This window comes from Candoia aspera, chromosome 8, assembly GCF_035149785.1.
Source record: "Candoia aspera isolate rCanAsp1 chromosome 8, rCanAsp1.hap2, whole genome shotgun sequence".
NCBI lineage: Eukaryota > Metazoa > Chordata > Lepidosauria > Squamata > Boidae > Candoia > Candoia aspera.
This window is the reverse complement of record NC_086160.1, coordinates 13,160,248-13,186,567: the sequence shown is the minus strand read 5'-3', so window position 1 is coordinate 13,186,567 and position 26,320 is coordinate 13,160,248. Positions and strand designations below refer to the sequence as shown.

The following is a 26,320-nucleotide window of genomic DNA, read 5'->3' as shown; positions in this document are numbered from 1 at the left end:
AGGCTGGATAGCCACCTGGCAGGGATGGTTTAGTGCATTCCTACACTGACACAGGAGAGTAGACCAGATAAGGTCCCATCCAACTTACTTTGTCCCTTACATTTTAGTAGACTAGACTGGGCAATACGAGTATCCTAGAAGAGAATACACATTATCAATGGAACTGTTAGCATTCTCCACCCTGGAACAAAATTCTCTTTGATTACCCTGGAGTTTATTGGTCCTTGCTCACCAGCCAACTCACAATAAAGCTTTGTTGCTATGATGCATCGCGCTCCAATCAAACGTGTTAAAATATTTCATTCTTGCTATACACTAACTTAATATACTTCTAACAAATAATACACACTTCAGTATTGTGCAGCATTTTTTCACTATGTTCAAAGAAAGTGTGAAAATGCGGGAAAAGATCTCTGAGAAGCTCAGCCAACTGTGATTTCTAGAAATAGGTCTATGATGAACACCCATCAGTTATTCTAGAAAGGCTGCAATTAACCTATGGATGCGAAGAACTTCATCTTTTCTGTAATGCACAAATCAGCTCCAAAATGTGTATGTTACAACCAGGCTGACTAATTTGCTGTTCTGCAGGGGGGAAATAAAAAAACTACAGTTAATAAAATAATCAGGAATTGTTTAATATGCTGTTTCCAGTTAACCATATGGCATAATAATGATTTATACTGACTTGCTAATGAAGTTTGGTGTCACGTCGAAGCCAAATGAAAGCATGTAATAATGATGCTGTTAAACCAACAAAGCCAGAAATATTCTCTTGTCCAAATGTTTTAACTTTCTTCGTTGTTACGATTTATCTTTCAAAGCAATGACCACTATAAACTTTTTAAAATGCTGTTCTTAAGAGAAGACTGAGAGGATTGTTAAGCAGGCAGAAGTCTTCAAGGATAATTTTGTAGGCCAGAAGTGATCTTCTTAAGGCAGAAAAGGGCAACATATTCCAAATTCCCAAGGGAAATGATATGCAATGCCTTGGGAATAAACAGTTATCATCCTTTTCTATTTGTACAGCCCCCGTTTTCATTTATAACTGTAGTGGCTAGCCTTAGAATGCAGTTGCTTTAAATACATTCAGACAAAATTTGTCTCTGTTGTGGCTTAAAACTAATTAGCTATTGCCCATATAAAGTTTCCTCCAATGATCTCCATAATCCAAGTGTGAATATTAGATCTTTTGACATTCAAAAGGAACTGAAACTGGATGCAAGCATTACATAATAAAAACCTTTGCAAAACAGCTCTTCTGCTACATTCATAATAGCCATGAAAAGAGATCTGCATTTTAATTGCTTTCTAAAAGCGCTTTGCTTCTTACATTTAGTGCCCAAATGATATTCAGGAGTTTACTGTTAGATGAAAATCGGTCTCAAGTTCTGAAAGAATAAAGATCACGACGTCTTCAAAGCCACGGACGAGACTGCTTGGCCACTGAAGGTGGAGAGGGCTCTTTTGACTTAATCAGTTTTTTGGATCCTGAAGGGCTCAGTGTTCCAGTTTTTGCACCAATCCAACGATAATAATAGTGGTTAGCTGAAATCTGAGCCCTGTTCCCTTGTGGGTTAAAATAAGGCATCATCACAGGAGGCAGGACAATCTCAACAGGTTTCAAGATCATGACCCGATCATCAGACTTGGGCTTCCTGGCATTCCGATGTTTCTCAAGCATTTTTTGCATGGATGAGGTGGTGGTGAGGTTACTCTTTGCCATCACAGGCAGAGATGAGTTTGAGAGGGGTTGGGCTGTTTTCTTCAAGGCTATGGACTCACTGGTTTGGGCCATCATCTGAGAAGTACTGGCAACCACGTTAGACACGCAAGAGTCTGTATCAATCATACCAGGTTTCGTCTCTCGTTCCAGGAATTCCTGAATCCGAGACTGCATCACTGCCTCTTTAAGCGGATTCTTCATCTGAATTACTTTGTGTTTCTTTTTCTTTTTTTCTTCTCTCTTAGATGGCTTTGCTAAATCAATTCCTTCCAACAATCCTTTTGCTGCGGCACGAGCTAAAACATCTTTCACGGACACAGACTCAGATGGGTCTCTCTGTGCAAATAAAAGAACACAAATTAGCGCAGCTGAACCCCACCAGTAAACTACAGTTTATTTAGCAATATTGAAAATTCAAGTTATGCGAAATGTTTAACCATTTTCCAGATCTTGACACAGACCTTCCAAATCTTGCCCCTAACAAATATCTAGTGGGCTCCAACATTTTGCCTTATTGTTCAAGTCACACTATGTTCCAGATCTATTAAGCAGGATGGTGAAATGTAACAAAGATGGCCAACAGATGGTCTTCCCCATTTCTTGCATCACAATTCCCATCTGTCAGCATTATCTATATTGAGTAAGGTTGATGACGGTTAGAGCTCAACATTTAATAAATCCATGGTGACTCATCCTTGTAAAAATAGAAAATTATTTATCTACTTAAATACTATCAAAGTCCAAAAAAGATTCCTTTGGGCCTAGATTCACTTCTCACTTCCACCATTTAATCATGATTTAATAATGGGTGACCTTGTTACCTGTTATAGCCCTAAATAAAGAAATGTGAGTAAGTCTACTCAAAGCCTCACAATTCAGAATGTTTCAGTTTCAGCTGCAAATCAAAGGCATTGTTATTTGGAATCCAGAAACTGTTATAGTACTGGCTATTTTTCTAAGTAAGGCTATTTGTAGTTGGTTGCGTTTTCTGGAATGAAAAACTTGTAATTCCTAGATAGAGCTCCCAAAGTTACTGAGTTGGATCCAAAGGATGGCTTCACATGACATATTTATTGGGGTGAGTAGCGCGGAAAACTTGTGTGATCATAAAACTCAGTACTGCTGATTGAGAGGGGCATCTTTAACCCCAAACAGCTGAAGTAGTTGTGGACTAAACTTTCCTTAGGTCAGCTGCATTGCACAAACATCAAAACCCACTTAGTTGTGGAACAATGAGTAAATGAGTCCTCCAAGAAATAGAATTGACAATATAGGGCAGGCTAAAAAATGACAAAATTCACTGCTCATGTCCTATTTTATGGCCTAAATCCAGCAATAAAATATGGGTGCTGAAATTAAAATTCAGCCCAGAATCATAGAAAGTAAATAAGCTTTGCAATCCAATTTACCAAGTCAACAATAATTAAGGATTATCCAGAAACAGCCCATAGGGTCAAGAGCCACACAAATTCAAAAACACAATTTCAGCAGTCTCTGTACATAAGAAGGCAGGGACTGAGCAATAAGGCAGAAACTTTAAAGTTGTTTCCAGCAGAGAAGACACCCAAGGAAAAGTCTTCATACTGGGAAGAGAGGTGGCTCTATCAGAAACACAGCTACATGTACTTAAGGGCTAAGCAGGATGATCTCTAATTTATTTTACGTAGTTGTAAGTAAGGACTACATCTCAACTTTATGCCTGCAGTTTCAAGAGCCTTCATTCTCTAACAGGGTTTCTCAATCAGGGTTCCATGGCACTCTAGGGTTCTGCAAGAGGTCACTAGGGATTCCCTAGGAGATCACGATTCATTTAAAAAATTATTTCAAATTCGGACTTCACCTTAAAGAAGTAAGCTTCATTCTATATTTTTAGTTTAAGAACACTGTTAATGCATATATACAGGCCTACTCATGAAACAAATGTAATAATTTTGTAGCTTCTGGCCTCTATTTGAACCTGAATGTGCAGGGGTTCCCTGAGGCCTGAAAAATATTTCAAGGGTTCCTCCAGGGTCAAAAGGTTGAGAAAGGCTGCTCTAGAACATGCTGGCTGGGCAATTCTGGGAGTTGAAGTCCACACATCTTAAAGTTGCCAAGGTTGAGAAACACTGCTCTAGAACCTGGAGTGAAAGTCCACAAGAAGGTCTTCTACTGTTTTGTCCATGATCTTGCTCATTTTCTAGACACTGCAATCCTGCCAGTTTCTCTTCTTGAAGTGAGGAATCCTCAAGGGGAGGCATGACAGCTGAAATCTGGAAGCCCCAGACATGTCTCCCACACGCTGACTGGTTGAAGCACCCAAGCCACACCCATTATCTAGCTACTAGGGAAGGGTCCCATCTATGTAAGGGAGACTTGGTCCTGCACAAAGCTTCACAGGATGTTATGCAGGACTGGAGGAAGAGGCAGGGACTCCCTCTTTCCCCCAAAATGACAAGTCTCCATAGCACATCAAATGCAGTGTGAAAGGATAATTTGGCACTTAGAAGCAATTCTGAGGGATTACAGCAAACATGAGGAAAAGCCTGCAGCTTCTGCAGAGCCTTCAAAACAATTCTGTTCCTTGACAACCCCCATAACCGCCTTCTGTTTTAGCAACTCTATTTCATTCCTTGCCCCCCCCCCCCAATTTGCAAGCCCTCTTGTCTCAGAACCCTAATTACAGCAGTGCATGCAAGGCGTCCAAATGCTGATCTAAGCCAACGCTAAATATCTGAACAGACGCCACATTTCATTCCCCTTCCTCGTGGGCTGAAGAAACTCATTACTTACCTCTCGGCTTAAAACAGCTATAAAACAGCTATTAGAAATATCTGAGGGCTCCAGCTGGAAAAAGTTCTGTGCAGATGAGATGACTTCCAACTTAGAACACAAAGGAAGAACTGGTGGACAAAGCCTATGGTGGATACAAACAAACGGTGTAGAAGCCATCATGTAAAATAAATGTGAGTCAATTCATGGTCTCTCTGTAATTTTTAAAAGCTCTACTAAGCAACTGGGACTAAGTTGTTTACTAACTAAGCAAGGTGGGGTAATGGATATGTGTATTCTTACACATAATCCATTATTCAAGTACCTTTATTTGCTGAATTATAGGAAACTACACATGTGATACAGAGCCCATCTAACAATATAGACTTGATAGTATCCAGTCTTAGGCCTGCAAATCTACTTCAGAGTCCAAGAGAAGATATGAGGCCATATCTTGGCAATTATGAAATATAAACACAATTGCAGCAGTTTTTAAGATTTTTCAAAATCCAAAATCCACCTTTAAAAGTTTACAAAATGAGATCCACAAAATGAGATGCCTGACAATGCTTAATAAAGGTTGGCTGTCAAAGTTTGTATAATAGAAGCACCATATTGGTGCTGATGGAGAAGGGGTTACTGTTGCACATATTGTGGACCTGTTCCATTTTGGTTTAATATTAATGTTGATCAATATGGGAATTTTCAGTATATGGTTCAAGATCAGAGAGAGATCAGTATGATGTCAAACTGCATAGTGAACATTCAGAATGGATGACTAGATGAGGTATTGCCAAAAATATTGTTTTATTTGACTGAAGGATTCTGCTGTGCCTGATCTAAAATCCTGGAATGATATGCAGGCGCACCTGTGTGTCATAAGTCAAGATGGCGGCCACAAGCACCTGTCAAAGCCCTGCCCCTCTTCTGCCTGCATCACACACGTGATGCTCATAAAAATGAGACAGGGCTTAGATTGCAGAGATCTTGAATTTTATCAACATGGAAAGATCAACCAATATTCTGTGGTTGGTCAAGGACAGGACACTGTTAAAAAGCATTATTTTCTTGTACGTCCATTCTTTTACGTGTGTGTACATATGTATTTTTTCGGGTGGTTTCACAAATACGCCTATCATTTCAGGAGGTCACAGTAGCACCAAATAGGAGAACCCTCGGGGTAAACTAAAATGCAACTAGCTGGTTTCTGACTCAGTGGGCTGATGGAATCTAGGCAGCAACTGGGTCATTCAGTAAATCATGGTTCATTTAAGCATGAGTTAGCAAGTTATGTAAGGACACGCAAGCAGCAGAGTTTCTAACCTGGTAACATTGCTACAATCAATATAGCTAAAGTGGATTATACACTCTCCCGATTTTCTATGCACTTCTGGGCCAGAATGCAAAATATAAGGCACTCTGAACACTACAAATAGGGCTGCCCAAACTCTGAAGGAGGCTTAGCTAGGGCATCGTGTTCCACCAACCTTCTTCTGAAGAGGGAAGGAAACCTCTCTCACATTGCTCCAGCAGACTCCTCTGGTGCTTCCAATTCTCTCTAGAAATGCCACCGCAGAGGCCTTTGATAATGGAAACGCCAGAGGTGTCTGGAGGAATGAGATTTGGAGCCTCAGTCAGTCAAGGGAGCATTTTCTCCACACCTCATGGAGGTGAACTGTGTTGTCTCTGTAGCACCAACTGCCCCACACAGGCCTTCTGCAAATGACAGGTGGAAATACTTCCTGAGGAAAGTAAGCCAAAGCATGTTCTTTACTTGTACGGCTGGGCCTTTGCTCCTTCTGCTCCAGATGCCAAGGCTTTGTTCACCACCACTTCATTTTCTTCTGGGTAAACCGAGCAGGTGCAGTAGACCACTGCTTGCACTTTAGGAACTGCAGGAATTCAAGATCAGGCTTAGTCCAGTCAATTATCATTCAAGAACACGCTATGAAGAACCTTCTAAAAGCTGGTCCAAATGGCCTAATTAAGAAAATCCTTGTCCATCAAACAACCAGGAATTAATACTTTACCAGAAGCAGTCCTGTATTTTAATAGACACTCACATTGCCTGAGGTTCACATACTACAGTAGCCTCATCTTTCCAAGATTATTTAGCACAAACTCTCTTTCACATGCCATTCACTCTTGACTGTACCAGCTCTCTTCTTTCTGGTCATCTTTTCCCCTGCAGCTTTTAATTGCAACTGGATCTTACCAATGATCGTCTTTATGAAAAAATCTTGTCTCCTCTTCAACAACTTCCAGACAGCAGGCAAGGGACTACTATTGTTACTTATAGCAATATTATTTAGTCAGCAATGTATCCTTACGCTTTGGCTGCCGGTTTTTTAAAATCTGCTGCTGCTGCAATGATTGTTTATTTTGCTTTTCATTTTTCATATCTCTTAATTTCTTTTATATTATTATATTTTGGGTATGAGTGCCCCATGTAACTTTTTAAACATTTAATTTGTTAAGAGTAAAAAATCAAATAGAAAGTTAGCCTGTTGAAAAGCAAAGTACCCACTTAAAGCAGAATTCTTATTTCCAAGAACATCTCTGGACCTTCAAGACCTTTTTGGAAAATAAAGAGGGAGGCACAGGAGCAAATGGGAGGTCAAAAAAGTCAAGATGGCGGCTGCAACTATGTGATCAAAGCCCTGCCTCTTTGGGGGAAGATACATGCAAAAAGGGGCAGGGCTTCAACTGTGTAGCCATACCCGCCATCCTGACTTAAAAAAAACAACGTATCTATTTAAGAGGCTTCTATGGCCTCCCATCTTACATGCCATAACTCTGATAGGCTCACAGCAGCAGTGATAGGAACATAAAAAACATAAAAACCAAGAGCCCAAAACAACAACTCCCAGCACCCTAAACCAATATTCTCCAATACATAAAAAATGACAATTACTGGACTCCAGCTTCACCCTATCCAAATGCTTGATGGAAAAGCCAGCTTTTAAAGGCCTTCCAGAAGGTTAGGCAGGTCGGTGCCTGTTGCATCTCAGAGGGAAGGGTCTCCAGAGGGCAGGGCCCGCTACTCCAAAGGAACACTTCCTAGGTCCTGCTAGATCAGTGTTTCTCAACCGTGGCAACTTCAGGATGTTGGCTGGGGAATTCTGGGAGTTGAAGTCCACACATCTTGAAGTTGCCAAGGTTGAAAAGCATTGGGCTAGTTGACAGCCTTTAAGGAGAGAGACCTGGAGCACTCCCACCCACTCTGACTTGGTGGATGGGCAGATACCCTCAGGGAGAGCCAGTGCTGGAGATAACCTGGCCCTGTGCTATGTAAGGCTTTAAAGGTGACAGCCAGCACCTTGAATTGCACCCAGAAAGGAAGTGAAAGCCAATGCAGCTTGGGCAGGGGCAACGTAATACCGGCAAACTGAGAGGTACCCAAAACTACTCATGCTGCTGCGTTCTGGACCAACTGTAATTTCCAGATGGTCTTCAAGGGCAGCCCCTTGTACAGCACGCGGCAGTAATCCAACTGGGAAGTGACCACGGCCTTCTTCCAGTCTCCTTTGGAAGAAAGGCCGGCCAGTGCTTTATTTGGGAGTGCATGGAATGGTGGAGAATATCTTGGCAGAACAGAGCTATTTCACCCGTTTGCCTTCTGATCAAGGGGTACTTCTTACCAACCGTGCAAGCCATCTTGCAAACAGGCCAGCTCCCCTGGTAGCCATTGGTGAGACCATGCACACCACATTCCCAGCGTCCAAGGTTGTGCCACTGGTCCCCGAGACTGCCTACGGGATATTCCTCCTCTCGTTTAATCAGAAGGCAGGATCAAACAATGGCTGGTCTTTTTCCTGTACGCTTTCCCCCATGAGTATCCAGAGTTTCCCTCTTTCGTCAAAGGGAGAAGAACAGTGTCATACCACAAACTGCACCCCGTTTTGGCCTGTGTGCAATGCCATAACCCAGCAGTTCCCAACCTTTTTGGCACCAGGGACCAGTTTCGTGGAAGACAATTTTTCCACAGACCGGGGGGGTGGGATAGTTTCGGGATGATTCAAGCGCTTCCTCTTTTTCCTGACCTTTTATACTTTTTTCTTTGCACTGTTTGGAGATAGCAGCCAATGGGCTTGCTTTCTCTGACAGGAGGCGGAGCTCAGGCAGTAATGCGAGCGATGGGGAGCGGCTGTAAACACTCAGGCTGTAAATTCACTCGCTCGCCTACCGCTCACCTCCTGCTGTGCGGCCCAGTTCCTAACAGGCCACGGACCGGTAGCGGTCCGCGGCCTGGGGGTTGGGGACCCCCGCCATAACCCACGTACAAAGGGGTGGACTTGCAAGACAATACTGTTTTCACCATCTGCCGCTCTTTGATCCTTACTGCAGATACTACTGGTTCCCCCAGGCTAGGGTGGAACAAAATAATTCCAGCCAAAACATAAAGAACAAAACTTGATTTGGCAACACACACACCCTTTTTTTTTTTTGCCAGTTCAGGAGACTGAGTGCTCTGCTTCCAAGAGGTGGCAAAGCAGAAGTATCAGCTTGTCCTTCGTAAGTGGCCCTGCCTTCAAGAAACTGCCTTCAGTTTCCCTAAAACCCCAACTGAATCCTCGCTCGCATGACCGACCATCATCGCAATACAGAGGTGATTTGACAAAGGTGTGCTGAAGCATTTCAAACGAACAAAAAGGCTTGGTTTTTATTACAGGTCCCAACATTTTCTTTTAAATTTCACTTTTAATAATTCAGCCATCAATGTTACAGACTAATGGGGGTGTCAGCTAGAGCTGAATATCTCTTAACCGATTAATGGGATTTTACGCCAGGGTCAATGTCTGCAATGCATGCAGAATGGATGTGAAATGTATGCAAAATGTGCAGATGCTGTCAGGAGTGATTCAGGAAATAACAGACTGTCTGCTGCTTGGGGCAAAGATTGTTAGAGCTTGAAATTCAGATTCTGCCCATTACACCCGAAGTCTGCTAAATTAAGATCTGTAACATTGAGGGCTTAGAATACAGGAGAAAAGGGTCTTGCTTTTAGTAAGAGACAGAGAAGGAGCTGGGTAACAGAAATTAGGGAGGGTGTGTGTATGTTAGAGATACCTGATTTCACCTATTATAATAATTTAGTTCATGACAAACAAACTCACACTGCATTGCATGTGTCAGCTCTTTCAGCTGCTGTTGAGCAAGTATGCTCAATTTATCTTCAGCTACTGATCCTTGAGAGAGATCTCTAAGTAACTCTGCATCTAAAGAGCAAATGAAATAAAACAAGTAAATACAATAGGATATTAGTGGTCAGGAAATAATGATTACATTCTGCACCGTCATTTAAAATTAATGGGAGCAGCTAGCAAGTCTGCCAAACATAGTGTACTGCACTGCTTCCCAAAGTCAGGCATGGCGCTTGAAGATGGTTGATGTCAACCTGGTTTATACATGCTAGAATTCTCTGTGTTTTAGTGTTGCCATCACCTAAACTGGGATGGAGCACCTTCATTTCAGTGTGAAACCATGGCTTGAGTTTCATTAACTTGCCCAAAACTCAATCTCGGGTTTGTTGGTTCCTGGGAACTTCAACAGGTCCATCAAGCACAGAGACAGGTGCTCACGCAGTCACAGTGTGGAGTCACGCCAGTGGCAGCCCAGCCCCTCCCAACCCCCACAGGGTGTCAGCCATCTTGACTGGACCATCATGATTTCCCTTCCAGGAAGCAGAGAAGATCAGGAAAGGAATCAAGGCCACCAGCTTGTTTCAAGGACTAACGGGGCTGTTAGTCCCCAGCCATTGGTAATGTGGCACTAAACCAACATGCTGCATTAATGTAGCCATTATTTAAGATAACCCCTGAAGGGCCATGAACGAGCTATAAGCAAAAAGGATGTGGCTACATCATCCTTATGGCTGCACCAGAGTTCCTCAATAGGGGTCAACTTTGGAAGAGGGCTTTTGTTTCTTGATATTGTCTTAAATATATTTAAAACTAAAATTCTACAAGTTTTGTGTATTTCTTGCCTAAAAATGGTGGAAAACTGTACTTTCCATGTGAGAAGTTCTGGGAGGAGGAGGAGGAGCAGGGAGGATTTAGACCATGACCACAAATGCAACATAAAGAGAAGCATCACTACCTAGAATTAGGCATCAAAAACCTTTGGTAATTAACTCTAAGTTACCTTCATGCTCTTTTAAAATAAATTCGATTGGATTGCTAACACCCAGGCCTGAACAGCGAGGCAGGAGCAAAATCACTTTCACTTTCTGCAGTTTGGAATAAGTTGGTTCAATGTTTGTAAAATCTTCATGAAGCAGCTCAATATCTTGGGAAGCAGGAGGGGGAAAAAAAAGAAAGAAGTTAAGGCAAGTTAGACCGGGCAGGACGAATGCTGCAGAAGAGACGATACGGCACACCTTTGACATTTTCTGTCTTCATCACAGTCATTAAGCACGTTGAGTGAGAAAACATTAAGGCAGATCATTACTTAAACTTCCATATTGATCAATAAGTGCTCCCTGGAAGCAATTGTCACTTTTATACAGCAATAATGCAACCAATCTTGTACTTACTTTTGCACTCCGTCCTTGCAAACAAATCCTTCAGTTCAGCTTCCTTGGCCATGGATTTTACTCCGCATACAAACACTCGGCAAGTATCCTGATTGGTCAGCACTGACATGTGGGCCAGGGTGAGCCACGACCCCATTTGTGCAACTAAAATGTCATCGTCCATATTCAGCAGGGCTTTCACCGAATGCACCGCAAGACTCCGAGAGTTATCCTAAGAGTTAAACAGGAACACTGAGCCATCGCATTTAAACAGGAACACTGGCATGGGAACTATGCAGCCAGCAGACCTCATTCCTTGCAACAGGATTGGCATGGGGGGGGGGGGTCTAAGTCAAAACAATGTTTTGACAGACGTACCCAGTTAAACTGCTTTTGCATCTAGAAGACCTACAGCCAGTTCTTGCATTACAAGTTTCCCTTCAGAGTGAAGGAGCTGCACTAAGTACAAACTAAGGTGGTTGCTCTACATATTTTTGGTGAACATCATCCCGGAAGGAGGATTCAAACACTTGTTCAATAAGATGGCTTCAGACGGCATTCTGTTGGCATGTGAGAATTGGGCCAACGTCTACAAGCATGTGCTGATCCGCTCCAGAAGCAGCATGATAACCTTGACGCTCAAATTGAACTGCTGGAAAACAGCAACGCTTCATAAATGAAGCACAACCATTCTCCTCAAGTAAGTGCTTGGGATCTTCACTGGTCATTGACTGTACATAAATGCCATTAAACACTTGGGGTCTTATATTTATTTCTTAGTGCTGAAGATCACTAGGAAAGGTGCCCCTTCTGCAAGGGCTTATGGTGCACAAGGTCTGCTCCTAACACCCCTTCCTGGAGACAACTTCTATTTTTGGGGGGTGGGGGGTGGGGTTAGGGTTGAAATTCTCCTTTTCTTTGAAAGAACATTTACATCCCATTCTCCATCTTCAAATAGAATGAGAACTGGGAGGTTTTTAAAAGTAGAATTTTTCTGTCAAGCTTTAGAGTAAGTCTAATCAAATTCCTGAGGAACATAACAATTCATAACATAGGAACATTTTAAAAAAAAACCTCAGATACTGGAAAGAAAATGAAGAAATCATAGCATTCTAATAGTACTATCTGAACTTGTTCGCTGAACTAGAAAAGAATCATAAGCAGTGCATATTTTTTAACATATCAAGCTTCTAGAAGACACATTCTTCCCCTCAAATAATTCTTGGAATCATGGAAGACTTTATTCAATTCAATGCCCAAACCAAAAGACACACCCATAATTCATTTTATTTATTTTGATCTAATCTGATTTTATATCTGTATAAGGCACAACAAACCTAATTATTTGTTTCAAATGTTCCAGATCACTTGAGAGAGAGCACAATTGCTGTTAAGCAGTAGCCATGGAAAGCTTTTATTATACATGATTACAGCTGCGAGAATCCTATATGCCCAACAGTGGAAAGAGGAATATATACCGATGATAGAAGAGTAGACTATTAAAACAATGGACTTAGCCCAAATGGCAAAGCCGACAGATTTGATGAAGGATAAAGGTTTGGCTGAATTTACGAAAATATGGCAACCATTTCTTGATTATATTATCAATAAGGAAAAAAACAATGTAATGATTGTAGGTTTTACAGTTTAAATGATTAATTATATAGAAATAGGGCAAGATAGATAAAATAAAGACAAAAGGTTAGGATGTCATAGTTAATAATATAGTCATACTTGTGATAGCCGGAAACCATATATTTGTGCAGTGTGACTTCTTGGTTCGTTAGTGTTTGATGTATGTGTTATATGTTTGTAATTTTGTATGTGTAATATGTTTGTTTTTGTATTCTGTTTTTATTGTAAGACGAAATAAATAAAAGGATTTTAATTAATTTGCTGTTAAGCTGTGGAACAGCCTGCCTTCCGAAGTAATGGATGCTCCACCACTGGAGGTTCTCAAGCAAAGGTTGGGCAGCCATTTGTCTGGGATGGTGTGAAGATTCCAGTACTGGGAAGGAGGTTGGATTAGAAGACCTCTAAGGTCCCTCCCAACTCTATGATAAACAATGGACTACTCTGAAATAAAGTAGAGTTGTACTACACAATGCAATTATAATATTACTCTTGGCTTGTCTGCCTCACTGGAAATTTTAAAAAATATTCAGTGGTGGAAGACTAAGAAGGAAAACACTCATAGTTCTACTAACTATTTCACTTACTTGCAATAGGAGCTTGTAATTAGTAAACAGTTCCAAAGTAAGGAGCTTTTCTTTAAGAAAAGACGGGAAAATGAGTACATCTTCACAGTGCTTATCCGGGCAATATGCATAACCATCAAAATCTGAGATAGATTCTACTTTTGTGAAGCCTTCTTTCTGTAAAAGGCTATGAACTTCTTCCAGGCTGTAGAATAAACCACAGCTATTAATATGGCACATTATGGAAACGAAAAAGAAAAATCACCTTGTCATTTGAATAAATAGATCCAGTACAGTGTATCCTCTGGAATGTCCAGAGAACTTTGGTACCGCTCATGGTCATGATAAGACATCCTGATCATTCTCAAGATCTGCAGCTCCAAGATACTATTTAAAATGCTGAATTCCTGCAATGGTGGCACTGATGAACCAGGATTGTGCGATAAATCAAGACAACTGGACAAACACTCTTGGGGGCCACTTATATCAGGTTTTACAAAATCTGCAACTGCTCACTCCTCTCCCATTCTCTGGCTAGAAAGAACAGTTGATTGAGGGGCACCCATGGTATATGCCAAAAACATCAAAATTGTGACCTCACACATTAAAAAGGGGCGGGGCTTCACTCATGCAGTTATAACCTCCATTTTGACTTTTTTGATTCCCCTCGTGGACACCCATCACTAATCCCCAGTGTCTCCAGAGCTAAGACTAAAGACAGAGCTTTATGACCAAGATTGGCTGTAAGCTTTATCCACCTTTAGTTTGTTAACTGGGCACCTTGATCTTGCAAGAATACCTGTGACTCTTCAATGTTTAACAAGAAAAGGATGACACAACTCTTTGTGAAAAGATGGTGCTTACATTTCACATTATTGTGTTTTATATTTAAAAATAGTTGTATTGATGCTTCCACAGGAATATGAAAGAGCAACTGTCTTACTGGGTTTGTAAACTTAAATATTTTGTTTCAGGGGGTCTTTAAAAAGCCATTGACCACCAAGGATTGGTAGAAGTCAAATAACCCCTTGATATCTATGGTTCTGATACCATTCTTTCTATTCATACTTATTGTCATGAGCACTGATGGTGAGCAAGAGGGGGCCCCTATCCAGGGGGGAAAACGCATTCATAGTACTGAGGAGTTAAGCAGCCATTCAAAGAGACACAGATCAGACCCGCCTTAACCTTTGAGGTTTATCTGTCTGAGTTTTTCCTATGCTTCTTCAGTTTGTTAGGATTTTCTGTTTAATGTAGCAGTAATAAGGCACTAGAGACCTATTCCTTGTCTCAGCGTGGTTCCTGGCTGTTAGGACACTTATTGGTGTTGTTTATTAGTGCACTATACACTACACAATTAACACTGTTTATTAGTGTTGCTTGCACTAATAAATTCATATTAGTGTACTCTTACTTTCCTTACTTAATTACAATTAACAACATTATTTAGTTTTATATCCCAGCTTTTCTCCAGGAACTCAAAGTGGCTTACATAGGGATCTGTCTCCAGTTTATCTCAACTGGTGAGCTAGGTTGATCTGGGTTTCTGGCCCTAAGGCGCTCAGCGAGCTTTAAGGAAGTGACCATTAAATTCAAGGGGTAAGGCTAGAGTTGTGAACATTCCCCAGAAGTATGCAGTTAATTTTATCACCAGTGCACTTAAATGTGAGGGTCCCACTCACAGAGCATTCAAAAATGTCACGTAATTTGAATGTTTGTGGGCAAAAGAGATGGGACAGCAAGAAGGCTGTAGACCTCACCTTACTTTCAGCGTGTTCACCCAGGTGTACAGGGGCAGGGTAGATGCCCTCTGCTCTTGTTTCCGAATAGTTTCTGGCAGAATATGTTCGATCGAAAGTGCATCATGCTTGATTCGACATCTTGCTAGCGCAGCGGCTAGTTTGGTCTTACAACTAGAGATTCAAGACCGAAAGGAAGAGCGGTTGAGGTGCAGAATTCATCCTTATGACAACAGTAATTCCAGCCCCCTGCAAAAGCCAGTACTGAAAACATTATGATCAAGAACCCTGTTCCCAGAAGATAAAGACATTTCTCTCTCTTTTTTAGTAATACAGACATTTTCCTCAAAACACAGGCTAAGGTTTCACATCACCCCGAGTCATGATTTTTTAAATCATGGAACGTTGACCAAAGCACAATTTCCTGGTTTATGCATCACATCAAGCAGGAAATCATGATTTCTTCATCCCAAGGTTTACATTTACACAAGCTGCTTACACTTCAGCAGGAGGTCAGCAACCTTCAGGAGGGCCTCTCGGTCTGTTTTTTGGCACTTTGGAAGAGTTGGACTGTGAGCAAGAGGTTGTTGGGAGAGAAACCTTCTCCCATTTCTACTCCTGGAGGCTCCCCAAAAGGCAGGCCACTGAGCAGCTTAATCCTGCTAGCAAAATGGCTGAGTCGATCATGGGCTGGGGCGGATGAGTTAAAAGTTGGAAATGGGTGTTGTTTGCCTGCTGGCTTCCACCCCCCAACATTATTCTTGAACAAAAGGAAAACAAACTGCCTCCCCACCACCCCCTGAAAAATCACTGCTGGCAAATTTGGGCAAGGTGCTGGCGGTCGCAAGCCCTCACCTCTGGCTTAGCGTTACCAGGGAATCCAGCCATAGATCCCAATTTTAATAGTGATGTTGTGGCTGGTTCAGGCCTTGCATTAAACTATTTTTTGTTCACCTTGGATCATCAAGCAATCCATGACCTGACTCACAGCCAACCAAACCATTATTTAATTGAGTGTTTCTCAACCTTAGCAACTTTAAGCTGTGTGGACTTCAACTCCCAGAATTGGGAGTTGAATGAATTCTGGGAGTTGAAGTCCACACAACTTAAAGTTGCTGAGGTTGAGAAACACTTCTTTAATTGATCAAATATTGGTTTGTTTGTCCCCCTTTTCTTCTCAATGAGTTGCTGCAACCACAAAGCTCTCCATGCCACAAAACCACTAGCCCGTCATTAACCAGATCATTCGCTTTCTTGCCATTGGCTTCACTCCCTCTCCTGGGGAGATACTTCCCATGGCCGGTCCTCTTTTATTGGCCCTTCTCCAACCAACCTCTTTAAGAGAATGCCTTCTTGCCATGGCCATTACACAATGAATATCTGCACGAATGACTGAATAGTAAGCAACCAAAAAACCAGGTATTAGCAGTAATTCCAGGCTTTTAGGCTATCAAAGTAGAAGCATTTAGGACAAATTGTTCAGTTGCAGCAGATGAACTGTTGCCCCAGATTACCAACAGTTTCAAATATACATCCCTCAGTAGACAGAGAAAAGCACAATCTTTACACTTTCCTTATAAAACAGCTGTACTGATTTGGAGATCAGGGGCGTTGCATGCACAACATGTACAAAAAAGGGTCAGGCCTTTGATTGCACAGTCCAATCTTGCCATCTTGACTTTTTTGACCCCCTGTGGATGCCCTGAGATCTACTGATATAGGGCAGGCAATAATTAAATAATAATAGGATGCCCAGGCATATTTTTTTCACATGGGAAAAAAAATTAAATTTCAGAACCAGCAATCCACAAAGAAGCCATGTGCTTTTTGGAGATATACCTGCATAGATAATGCTCGACTTCTCGAACATCTGCTATTGTTTCCTCATCCTCAGAATTACAGCGCGCTTCAAACTTCCGATCCTGGAGATCGTAGAGCATCACCACGACTAAGCTGGTCAAGTCATCTGACTGCAGGAGGAGCAGGTGCACATCAAGACCAGGAAACATCAAAACAAAACAGGCCAACAGCCACCATCAAATACATTTCCTCCCTCTGGGGTGTAAAGATACTCCTCAAATGTTGCAGATAAGGTGACTTTGATTCATGGTCAGAAAAGCAAATGCAGAGGCTTACTCTTCTTTGAAAACCTAAGGGTAGGCCATGAATTAAAAGATGCGCGCAGAAAAGCCTCCAGTGAAATGTCCCAATGGCTGTGGTACCCTCTCGAAAGGGAGATTTAGCACCATTGGAAATGGGCCTATATGATATAAGCACACCTGGTCCTTGTGCTTGGACCACTGGGTTTTCCAAGAAAAAGATCCAATGAAAGATTCAACAATCAGCATATATACTATTGTAACATAAACCTCTATGGTCACACTGACATATTGGAACTTGCTTACTGACCATTTGCTCAGTGACCATTAGAAGTTATGACGGTGCTGAAAAAATAACTTTATGGCCCATTTATGACCTTTGCAGTGTCCCTCAGTCATGTGATTGTCATTACAGTCAGTACGCATTGTCCTGTGCCTGACCTGTTTTTTCCTTCCCCCAACCCTTGTACAGCAGAGAGATTGGACAGGAAGGGATTGCAAGAGAGTAAGCTATTTGCTCTTCCACACATTGAAAGCAATGCATTCATACTGGCAGCCCAGGGCTGGGAGCCTCAGGTATGCTACACAAACAGCTTACTCTCTTGCAATCCCTCTCCAATCTCTCTACTCTGCGAGGAGGAGGGAGAAAAAAAGCAACCAATTTCTGTAGGCAATCTCTCCTTTGCCTGACCCCCCATTGCAGAGTGGAGAGATTGGAGAGGAAGGGATTTCAAGAGAGTAAGCTGTTTGCGTAGCATGCCCGCAGCTCCCAGCCCTGGGATACAATGCAATCATATTGCTTTTGATGTGTACAAGACAGTAAGCAGGCACTTGAGCATTCCGAAGAGTGGTGGAATGGTTAGGAGGCAAACAAAAGCTGAAGGTGTGAAACTGACTAGTCTGGTCTCTTTCCAGCCAGAAAGCACAGTCCCAGTCACATGATTTCCCACTTAGCAACTACTTTGCATAGCGGCAGAGTTGCCGATTCCAATTAGGGTTATTAAGCAAGGACTACCTGTACAGTGCTCACACATGATTAACCAAAATTAGACTTGTCACGCAGATCTGTTTTGTAGTTAATAGCACTTAATCTTAGAGCAAGAACCTCTTTCTTAAGGGTTGCACATAAACAGCATTACCAAGTCATGCAAATAGGTCCACGATCCATAAATCTGCAATGCACACAATTTGTTCTTGCACTATTTGTCATGTTCCAAAATGGTGTGGTTGTCTAGGGCAAAAGACTCAGTATCTACTACACATCTCAGTTCTCATCTTACAGGTGCTGCCCAGAAGTTGCACAGTTGCAATGCACTTTATTTGTTCATGCAGAATTGAAGAAACTGGGCTCAGAAGGGTATTTTCAAGAACAGAAGCCACATCCTAGGACCAGGGGGTGAAAAAAGTTAAGATGGCAGTCATGACTACACAACTGACTGTACCATGCACAAAAAAGGAGCAGGGCTTTGATCACACAGTTACAGTCACCATCTTGACTTTTTTGACCCCCCTGTAAACTCCTGGCCTAAGACCATGGCATTAGCCTTTCCTGTACCAACTGGGGAGGGGGGGGAGAAAATCCAAGCAATCTATGAAAATCATAGTTTTTTTAAGGTAAAATCTAATGGGTTTAAGGTAAGATTTGCTTGAAGTATGCTGTAAAGGAAACAACATTAATATTTGAAAGATGAATTAAATATCTACTCACTATTGACTCAATTGGATAAATGCCACTGTCTATCAATATATTTTCCAAAACATCTTGATCTACAGGAGAAAAAAAAAAGATAATGAAAGACACTGCAAACTATCACAAAGTTCACAAAGTTTGCAGATCTAGGAGAGATCAGATACATTTTGCAATGTCTAAAAAAATTCTGAAAATATTGGGTTCTAAACCCTATTAGGCCATTAAGAAATTTTGCTTTTATTTCTACACTCTGCTAATCCTGACATGGGATTGCAGTTAACAAGAAGCAAAGCTTGGCAAATTCTGACTGCATTGGAAGGGAATAATACGGGGTTTTCATTTTCCATTTTGGGATCTTTTATACTAATTAAGGCACGAGGTCTCTTCCATATGGAAAACAAACATTCACTTGTATTCATCACCTTGTTTAGAGAACCTTTTTCCACCATTACCAAGCATGTCCAGCTTACAGCACCGGGATCTCCTGGTGGTCTCCCATTCAAGTCTGATCCTACACAGTTTTTTTCAAGATCAGCCCAGCTAGGTGCTACCAGATGCCATGATATATGATACCTTACAAGGACATTACCACCTCCTGTCTTTCAAAGATTTGGGTCATCCCTACAGTGCCAAGATCAGGAAATCACAACACTTCCTTAAGCTTCACTTCTGAATTCGTGACCCTGTCTATAGATATACCTTAGAACCGTGCACTCTTCTCCACTTAATTGTTAGGTTACATTCAATCTCGCCCGTGGAGGTGAGTTACTACTGCAGGATAGAAATAGGTTCTTCCCCTTGCATAGGTGAGACAACCTTCTGTTACCATATTTTCAGGAGTTTCCATGGACTCAGACTGGGCTTCCGCATTTTGGCACACTGATCCAGACATAGCTATCTCTGTTTAGCAAGTTGCCAAGGGTAACTCTCACCAGCCCACCTTCACTAATGATTGACCTTTCAGGATAAAAAGAAATTGACTTGGGGGTGGGGTGGGAAAACACTCACATAGTTGGCAATTGCCAACATGACCCTGCATGGGGACTACTTTTTTAAAAAACCCAAATATGCAAGACACATATTTAGAAATAAAGCACTAATCAATCAAGATAAATGACTATTTTTGCCTTGAGTTCCCTTTTCAACAAATGTATGAGAAAACCTGGCAGATTTTTTTCTGATAAGGATGCCAGCAAAGGCAGGGAGATAATAAATTATGCAAATCTTGCATCAGTCTCCTTACAAAGCATAATTAGGTAAAAAAAAAAAAACAAGATGGCAGACCTAGCATCACAATTAAAGCATGTGACACTCCCCCTCTGGACGCCCTTGGACAGACCCTAATTATTTTCCACTTAGCACCTCCCATCTGATCGTGGTAATTTCCCATTTGTCTTCTACCACGTCTTTCATGTAGGAGCTATTTCCTGCTAATTTTGCAGGGGGCTGAGGTCCAGCAAGCTACTCTAAGTTAGTAAGGAAGGCCTTCAGAAAAGTTCTAGGATATTGTTTAACCCTTAAACACAACCCTACCAAAACTGCTCTTTAAGTCTTAAGAAACAAAACTAGAGGTGTCTTTCAAGGTTGGGGTCAAAGCTGAAATTCCCTGATCCAATGAGGTTAAGGCCAAGGAGTGCAAAGCGAGCGCCTAAGTGCAAAGGTTCGGCCAAAAGGAAGGAAGGAGATCATGCAGAGTTAGTAACAAGCGTACAGCAGGCGTGGGGCAGGCAGATGGTTATCCCGGCTGACAAATTCCATCTCTACCCCAGTCCTTCTTGAAGTAGTGGACTTGAAGGAGTTGAGATCGACTCCTGGTGACACATGGACATTTCTATCAAGTTTACTTGACAGCAGTGTGGAGGTAGTTTTCCACTGGCTACTTCCTTCCTTCAGGAAGTTCTTCAACTACCCTCTCTCATAGTTTGCAAGTTGTGGGATCTCCTGGTGGTCTCCCATCCAAGTCCTACCCAATCCTACTTAGCTTCGTTGAGGGGAGCCAGATACCACTGATAAGCTGGCATTAACTTGAGATCAGCGAGAACTCAATCACCCACACTGGATGCAGAATCAGCTGAACTCCACTCTTGGCCTCAAACACAAATTGAGGCAAGGGCTACTGTTTTAAGGCATGTGCCTGGGTTTGCACACACGCAGCTTTTAGTTGCTTCTCTTTTGTATGGGAGGCTAAACATCGGCCTTTCACTGAGGGAGGGAGAGGCGAGATGCCAAAAGGCTGCATTCTATTCTAACAAACAGCTGATTCCCAGGAGCTGAGAAACATCCCAGGAGCTGAGGCCTGTCCTTTTCTTCTTTTGCTACCGCTGAGGACCTTGTGTGCAGTAAAACCCTGGCACATACTTTTAATGAAAACCAGCTCGCTTTTCAGGGATATACAGAGGAACGATCAAATGCCGCAGCACTTTTAGATAAATATTCAACAGAATCAGACAACACTGATGATCGGTGGCCTTCCAACACAATGCAGAGCTTTGCATGCACAGTATAAATCCGAGATGACTTCACACTGAAGAGCGGGAAAGGCCTGAAAATGTGTTTTACACTTACATTTTAGAGCACTGAACGCCAGTTCGTAGGACAAACGCTGGAACTGTTCGTCTTTGAAATCCGGAAGAGATGGCAACGGCCCGATCCCATATTTCACCAGTATTTTATCTTGGGGTTTTTCGTTACGGATGCCTTGAAAAATGTGAGCGGCACTGAGGTAGATGGAATCCTGGTACCCAGTCTTCCCCATCAAGCTGGTTGAATTCTTGTCAGAAGGCAGCATTTCATTTGAAAATATCATTTCGTGCACACTAGAAAGCTCATGTGCAATATTACTGTCTGCGGACCCTGAGCTGCTTCTTAGAATTGGCATTGTTTTAGTACTGATGGGTCCGGAAGTCGCAGGCCGTGAATCAGAATCTTAAAACCCCTGTAGAAATATGGATAAGGCCAAATCCGCATTACAAGAAGTATCTAGCTGACATTCATTTTGTGCCCTTCCTTGAATGAAACCACATGACGTTTTGTCCAGGCAGTTAACACAGAAAGGCTAGGCAACAGAAATTGATGTACATTACTCTACTGTATTTCTGCTTGATTATATCAGATCCAGAAGTGTCTGCAGGCAGGGCGATAATGAAAGCAGTTATACCAGTGTTTCTCAACCGTGGCAACTTTAAGATATGTGGACTTCAACTCCCAGAATTCCCCAGCTAGCACAGCTGGCTGGGGAATTCTGGGAGTTGAAGTCCACATATCTTGAAGTTGCCAAGGTTGAGAAATACTGAGTTTTACTGTCATGATGTGAGCTCCACCCCTTCTATGGATGCAGCAAGATGACACACACATGTATGAAAAGAGCGGAGCTTACATGGCAACAGCCCAATTCTGCTTCTGCCATCTTGACAACAGCCTTGATCCTGTGGGTACCTCTGATCACTTGGGCCATAGATCTGATGATACCATCATCATGCTGAGAGCCACGTCGGTGTAGCAGTTAAAGTACTGGACTCGAAACCAAGAGACCCTGACTTTCAACCCTCCCTTAGGCACGAAAGCCAGCTGAGTGACTTTGGGCCAGTCACATTCTCTCAGCCCAACCCACCTCACAGGGTTGTTGCGGCAGAGAAAACAGGAGGCGAGAGCATTATGTATGCCACCTTGAGTTCCACAAAGTAAAAGTGGGGTATAAATCTAACAAATAAACACATAAACCCACCAGCTATGATCAATAGGTCTGCAAAATGCTTCTGAAAGCCACTCGTAACAGTTGCTTACAACCCTTTTAAGGCAGCTGTGTCACCTCCCAGAAGCAGAAACAGTAGGTTGGCTAAGGAAGTGTTACTTGTTGCCCACCTCACTTTGAAGCTGGGAGGGAAACACTTCTTAAATATCCCATGATAGCCCTTTACTCACAGGATAACACTGGCAAAGAGAAAGAACCTGCACTTCCATGGTTAATACAGAGCTACTATATATGGGTGGGAAAATCCAAAGGGCATTTGGCATTTTCTATATCTCTTTCTAGCAGTCATCCTAGTTTGCAACCCATCTATAGTCTTGAAGACCACCAAATCGTTATAAAGCAAATTAAAAAGACAATGCCTACTTTTTGAAAACGAAATCACAGCCAGAGTGGCAAAATCTGGCTCTCCACAATAGGTGTAAGTTTCCAGTGTGGCAATCTATCAGCAAAGAGAGAGAGGGAGAAGGAGAGAGAGAGAGAAAAGGGGGAGGGACACATCAAGTATTTACAACCCATGCACACCGCAGACATTTTCTCCAAAAACTCCTTTTCCCCCATCGGGCATTTATTACACCCCTGAAGGAAAGTTAAAAGATATCTGTGAGCATGGTTTCATTTTTTTTTTAATCAATACAATCAAAAGTGCATTGTGACAGCATATCTTGTTCCAGGTAAGGCCAAGTGCCTGTCACAGGGAACCTGAAAATTCAAAACGTTTGAGAAATACCTCTGTAGCACCAGTGGACCATTTCCCGAGCTGATGCCAAGTTGGTACAGGGAGACTACAATTCCCAGAATTCCACCCAATCACCACACTCCTATAAACCCTACACATTTGGGTTGGGTCTGATCCTGATCAGCTGGGCTGACTATGGAAATGCAAATATTAACGCATGGCATCTACAAGAGCAGAAAGAACGGGACACTGATAGCAGAACGTGCTCCAAGGAGCACAGCACCCACAATTCCCCTGCACCAACTGCACCACATGCAGCGCTGATGTGGGGAAACTCCATGTGTCACACAAACTCATGTATGATCCTTCCTCAGCCTGGCCGTGTGCACGATTTACCATGCTTGCAATTACAATTCTTTAGCTTAGTGTGTGTGAACTGCTATCTTGAACGGTGGGATGTAAACTACTGTATTAACTGTAGTAAAATTAGGATTAGAAATAACGAGAAACGGCAGGACGTGAAACTATGGAAAATGTAAGGGTCTTGAACTGAATGATTTACAGCTCTCATTTCCCTGCACTGGAAAGTGAAAAGGCAAGGTAAATGTCATATGGCCATCCCGCAAAGCATAATGTGTAAGGTAATATGAGAGACAAGCTTTCACAGGAAAAAAACAGGTTGCATTCATAGACGTTTATGCTGTAGCTACAGGGAAGAAAGCCAATACTGAATTCACCTATAGCCATGCAAATATACAGGCCCCAAAGTAATCATTCAAACAGAGGAAAGAAATGAAGCTTTTTCTATTTCAAGCGGGTACCACTTTTCAAATCAACACTTTCTCCCAAGCGTATGTTGTTGGTGACAAGCAGAACATTACACAGATCACTTCCTTGTGAAAGGACAGCCATGCAATCAATTTACGGCAGTGATTATCAACCTTGGCCACTTTCAGATGTGTAGACTTGAACTCCCAGAATTCCCCAGCCAGCCTGGCTGGGGAATTCTGGGAGTTCAAGTCCACACATCTGAAAGTGGCCACGGTTGAGAAACACTGGTTTAAGCCAACCGGCACCTCTGGGCTCTTGGAAAATCAAACAAGAGACAGTCAACATCTCCCCTGGAAGACGGGAAAAAAAAACCCTGCCAAGGATTGCAATTTGCAATACAGCCATGAAAAAAGACTTTTAAGGAGCAGCACCAAGGCTTCAACAGATAAATGCCCTACACCCTGAATTTAAAAGTTCCATCTGTTCCCTGGCAGTCACAGACTTTTATTTCATGCCACAGGAAAACCCAAATCAGTACATTATGTGTATATGTTTAAATACAGATATCTGTTTTTACACACCACGTACATCATCGCAATACAGACGTGACCCACTGAGGAAAAGTCACTGCGTATGAAGTGGCTCTCCTTACAGTAATGTCCTACCGAAGTTTTCTCAACAGTGTTTCTTATCTAATCTTTGGCTAATCCCAGAGCTTTTCACTCTCCTCAAAACAAAACATCCCGTCAGTTTCCATATCTACAAGAAGATATATCTTGACAACAGAAGAAAAAGGAGGTGGAATATTTTTCTTTAATGTTTTCATAAAAAGACAAGAACTGGACAAGTAGAGCATGAGATTTTGTGCACTTCCCACCTTTGCACCTATTTCCTCACTAAAACGCACAAGGGTTTTAACACTCTTAACGGAATAGTTTTTAATATTAAAATCTCTACAGGATTTTTCTCCAAAGGCAGGAAAAACCATTTGCCAATTCAAACCATCCTCCCCTTGCTTTCAGACTTCAGCGATGGAGAGGCTAAAAGCATCTTCAATAATAATGCAAATATTCCAAAAACACTAAGGAACAGCAACAGTTTGGGACATGGAAAATGTCCTATATCTCTTGTTCCATGTTCCCACCTGCTCCTTGATCCTTGGACTGGCTGGAAAAAAAGGAGCGAAATTTCCCTGGTAAAGAGCTTTCTATGGCCTTCCGTGATTGCTGCTTTGGACTATCTGCTAGACATTACAGAAGGAAGTTATCCTGTATTATTGCTATTTTGCTGTAATAGTGAGGAGAGTCTTTAGTCCTCAACGCCAGGTATACGTCTGAGGCTACATACGGAGTGTTGCAGATCAAATCTCCACCGGTTGAATTTCCAATCGGCGGCGGCAGCCAGTGTTTACTGCGGGAAGGAACGGCCAAAACATCCCCCGCAATATTACCGGAAAACAACAAGAGTTTTGAACGCAGCAGCCTCCCGGTTTAAGGTCTGTTCCCCACCCAGCCCGGTCGGGATACTGCTGGTCATCCTTGGGATAGGCTGAAAAAGCAGGATTTCTGCAGGCGGAGGTCCCCGCGGCTCCCCGCTCGACCTGTTGAATTTCCAGCCCTGCAGGTCTCGCTGGAAAAGCAGCCAGGCGGGGCCTCTTACCTGCGGAGCCGCTGTGGGCCCCAGGGGCTTCCAAGGGAAGGGCCCACCCGTCACCCCCGTCGAGTCCTCCCCAAGCGGCTCTGCGCCTCCCCCGGGGGGGCTGCCCAAAGGCACCCCGCTGCCCCCAAGCCCGCAGGGACCCGCGTGGCGCCCCCTGCCCGCCCAGCCGCGCCCTCCGCGGGGACCCTCCGGGAGCGGGGCCGGCGCGTACCCTACCGCAGGCGGCCGGACCCCCGAGCGACCCTCCGGCACCGCCGGCCTCCCCGCGCCTCTGGCCGCTCCCAATCTTCAGCGCGCGGGTCCTGTCCCCTCCACGAGGGGAGGGGCGCGGGCGTCGCCTGGCCCCGCCCACACGCCACACCCACCGCCCGGGGGGAGGAGGCGGGGCCGCGAAGCCCCACCGGCCGTTTTGTTCAAATCGGGTCGCGACCATTCCGAAGCAAAAGCGGGGACGCCAGGAGAAAAGACTCACCCCTATGCTGGCTCTCAGGCTCCGCGTTGGGCGGTTTGGAAGCCTTATTAACGATCCTTATCACCCCGCCAAGCGTCCTCCTTCTTCATCTTCCTCTTCCGCCCGACTTGCAGCCTTGTCGCCCCTGCCACGCCTGGCGCTTTGGAATGGTCTGTCGGCGCCCGCGGATTCGAAGAGTCGCTGTCTGTGTTTGCTGGTCGCTCCGTTGGAGACGGGCGGAGGGCCGGGTGAGCGGCCGGCAGAGACTTGAGATTTGTTACGGGAGTGTGCCGGT

At 43.1% G+C, this 26,320-nt stretch overlaps 1 protein-coding gene across 1 annotated transcript; it reads right to left on the bottom strand.

The window, feature by feature from the left end:
• Positions 1-622: 622 nt before the first annotated feature.
• NSUN7 (NOP2/Sun RNA methyltransferase family member 7) lies at positions 623-25,883 on the bottom strand. The gene is made up of 13 exons (XM_063310028.1): positions 25,791-25,883; positions 22,832-22,907; positions 21,283-21,652; positions 18,736-18,794; positions 16,768-16,898; positions 14,950-15,102; positions 13,211-13,394; positions 11,013-11,223; positions 10,622-10,765; positions 9,595-9,696; positions 6,252-6,369; positions 4,499-4,622; positions 623-2,062 (listed from the first exon to the last, which is right to left on the bottom strand). Exons 3-13 carry the CDS (start codon positions 21,593-21,595, stop codon positions 1,418-1,420), a joined length of 2,184 nt encoding a protein of 727 aa, XP_063166098.1. The 5' UTR covers positions 21,596-21,652; positions 22,832-22,907; positions 25,791-25,883; the 3' UTR covers positions 623-1,417.
• Between the last annotated feature and the right edge of the window lie 437 nt (positions 25,884-26,320).

Excerpts from the sequence above, each read along its gene's own strand:
- NSUN7 (XM_063310028.1), bottom strand. The coding sequence starts at position 21,595 with ATGCCAATTCTAAGAAGCAGCTCAGGGTCCGCAGACAGTAATATTGCA. Across the intron at positions 16,899-18,735 it reads TTTATCCAATTGAGTCAATA|TCAGATGACTTGACCAGCTT; the intron begins GTGAGTAGATAT and ends CTCCTCCTGCAG. Across the intron at positions 6,370-9,594 it reads GCTGACACATGCAATGCAGT|TTCCTAAAGTGCAAGCAGTG; the intron begins GTGAGTTTGTTT and ends GAATTCCTGCAG.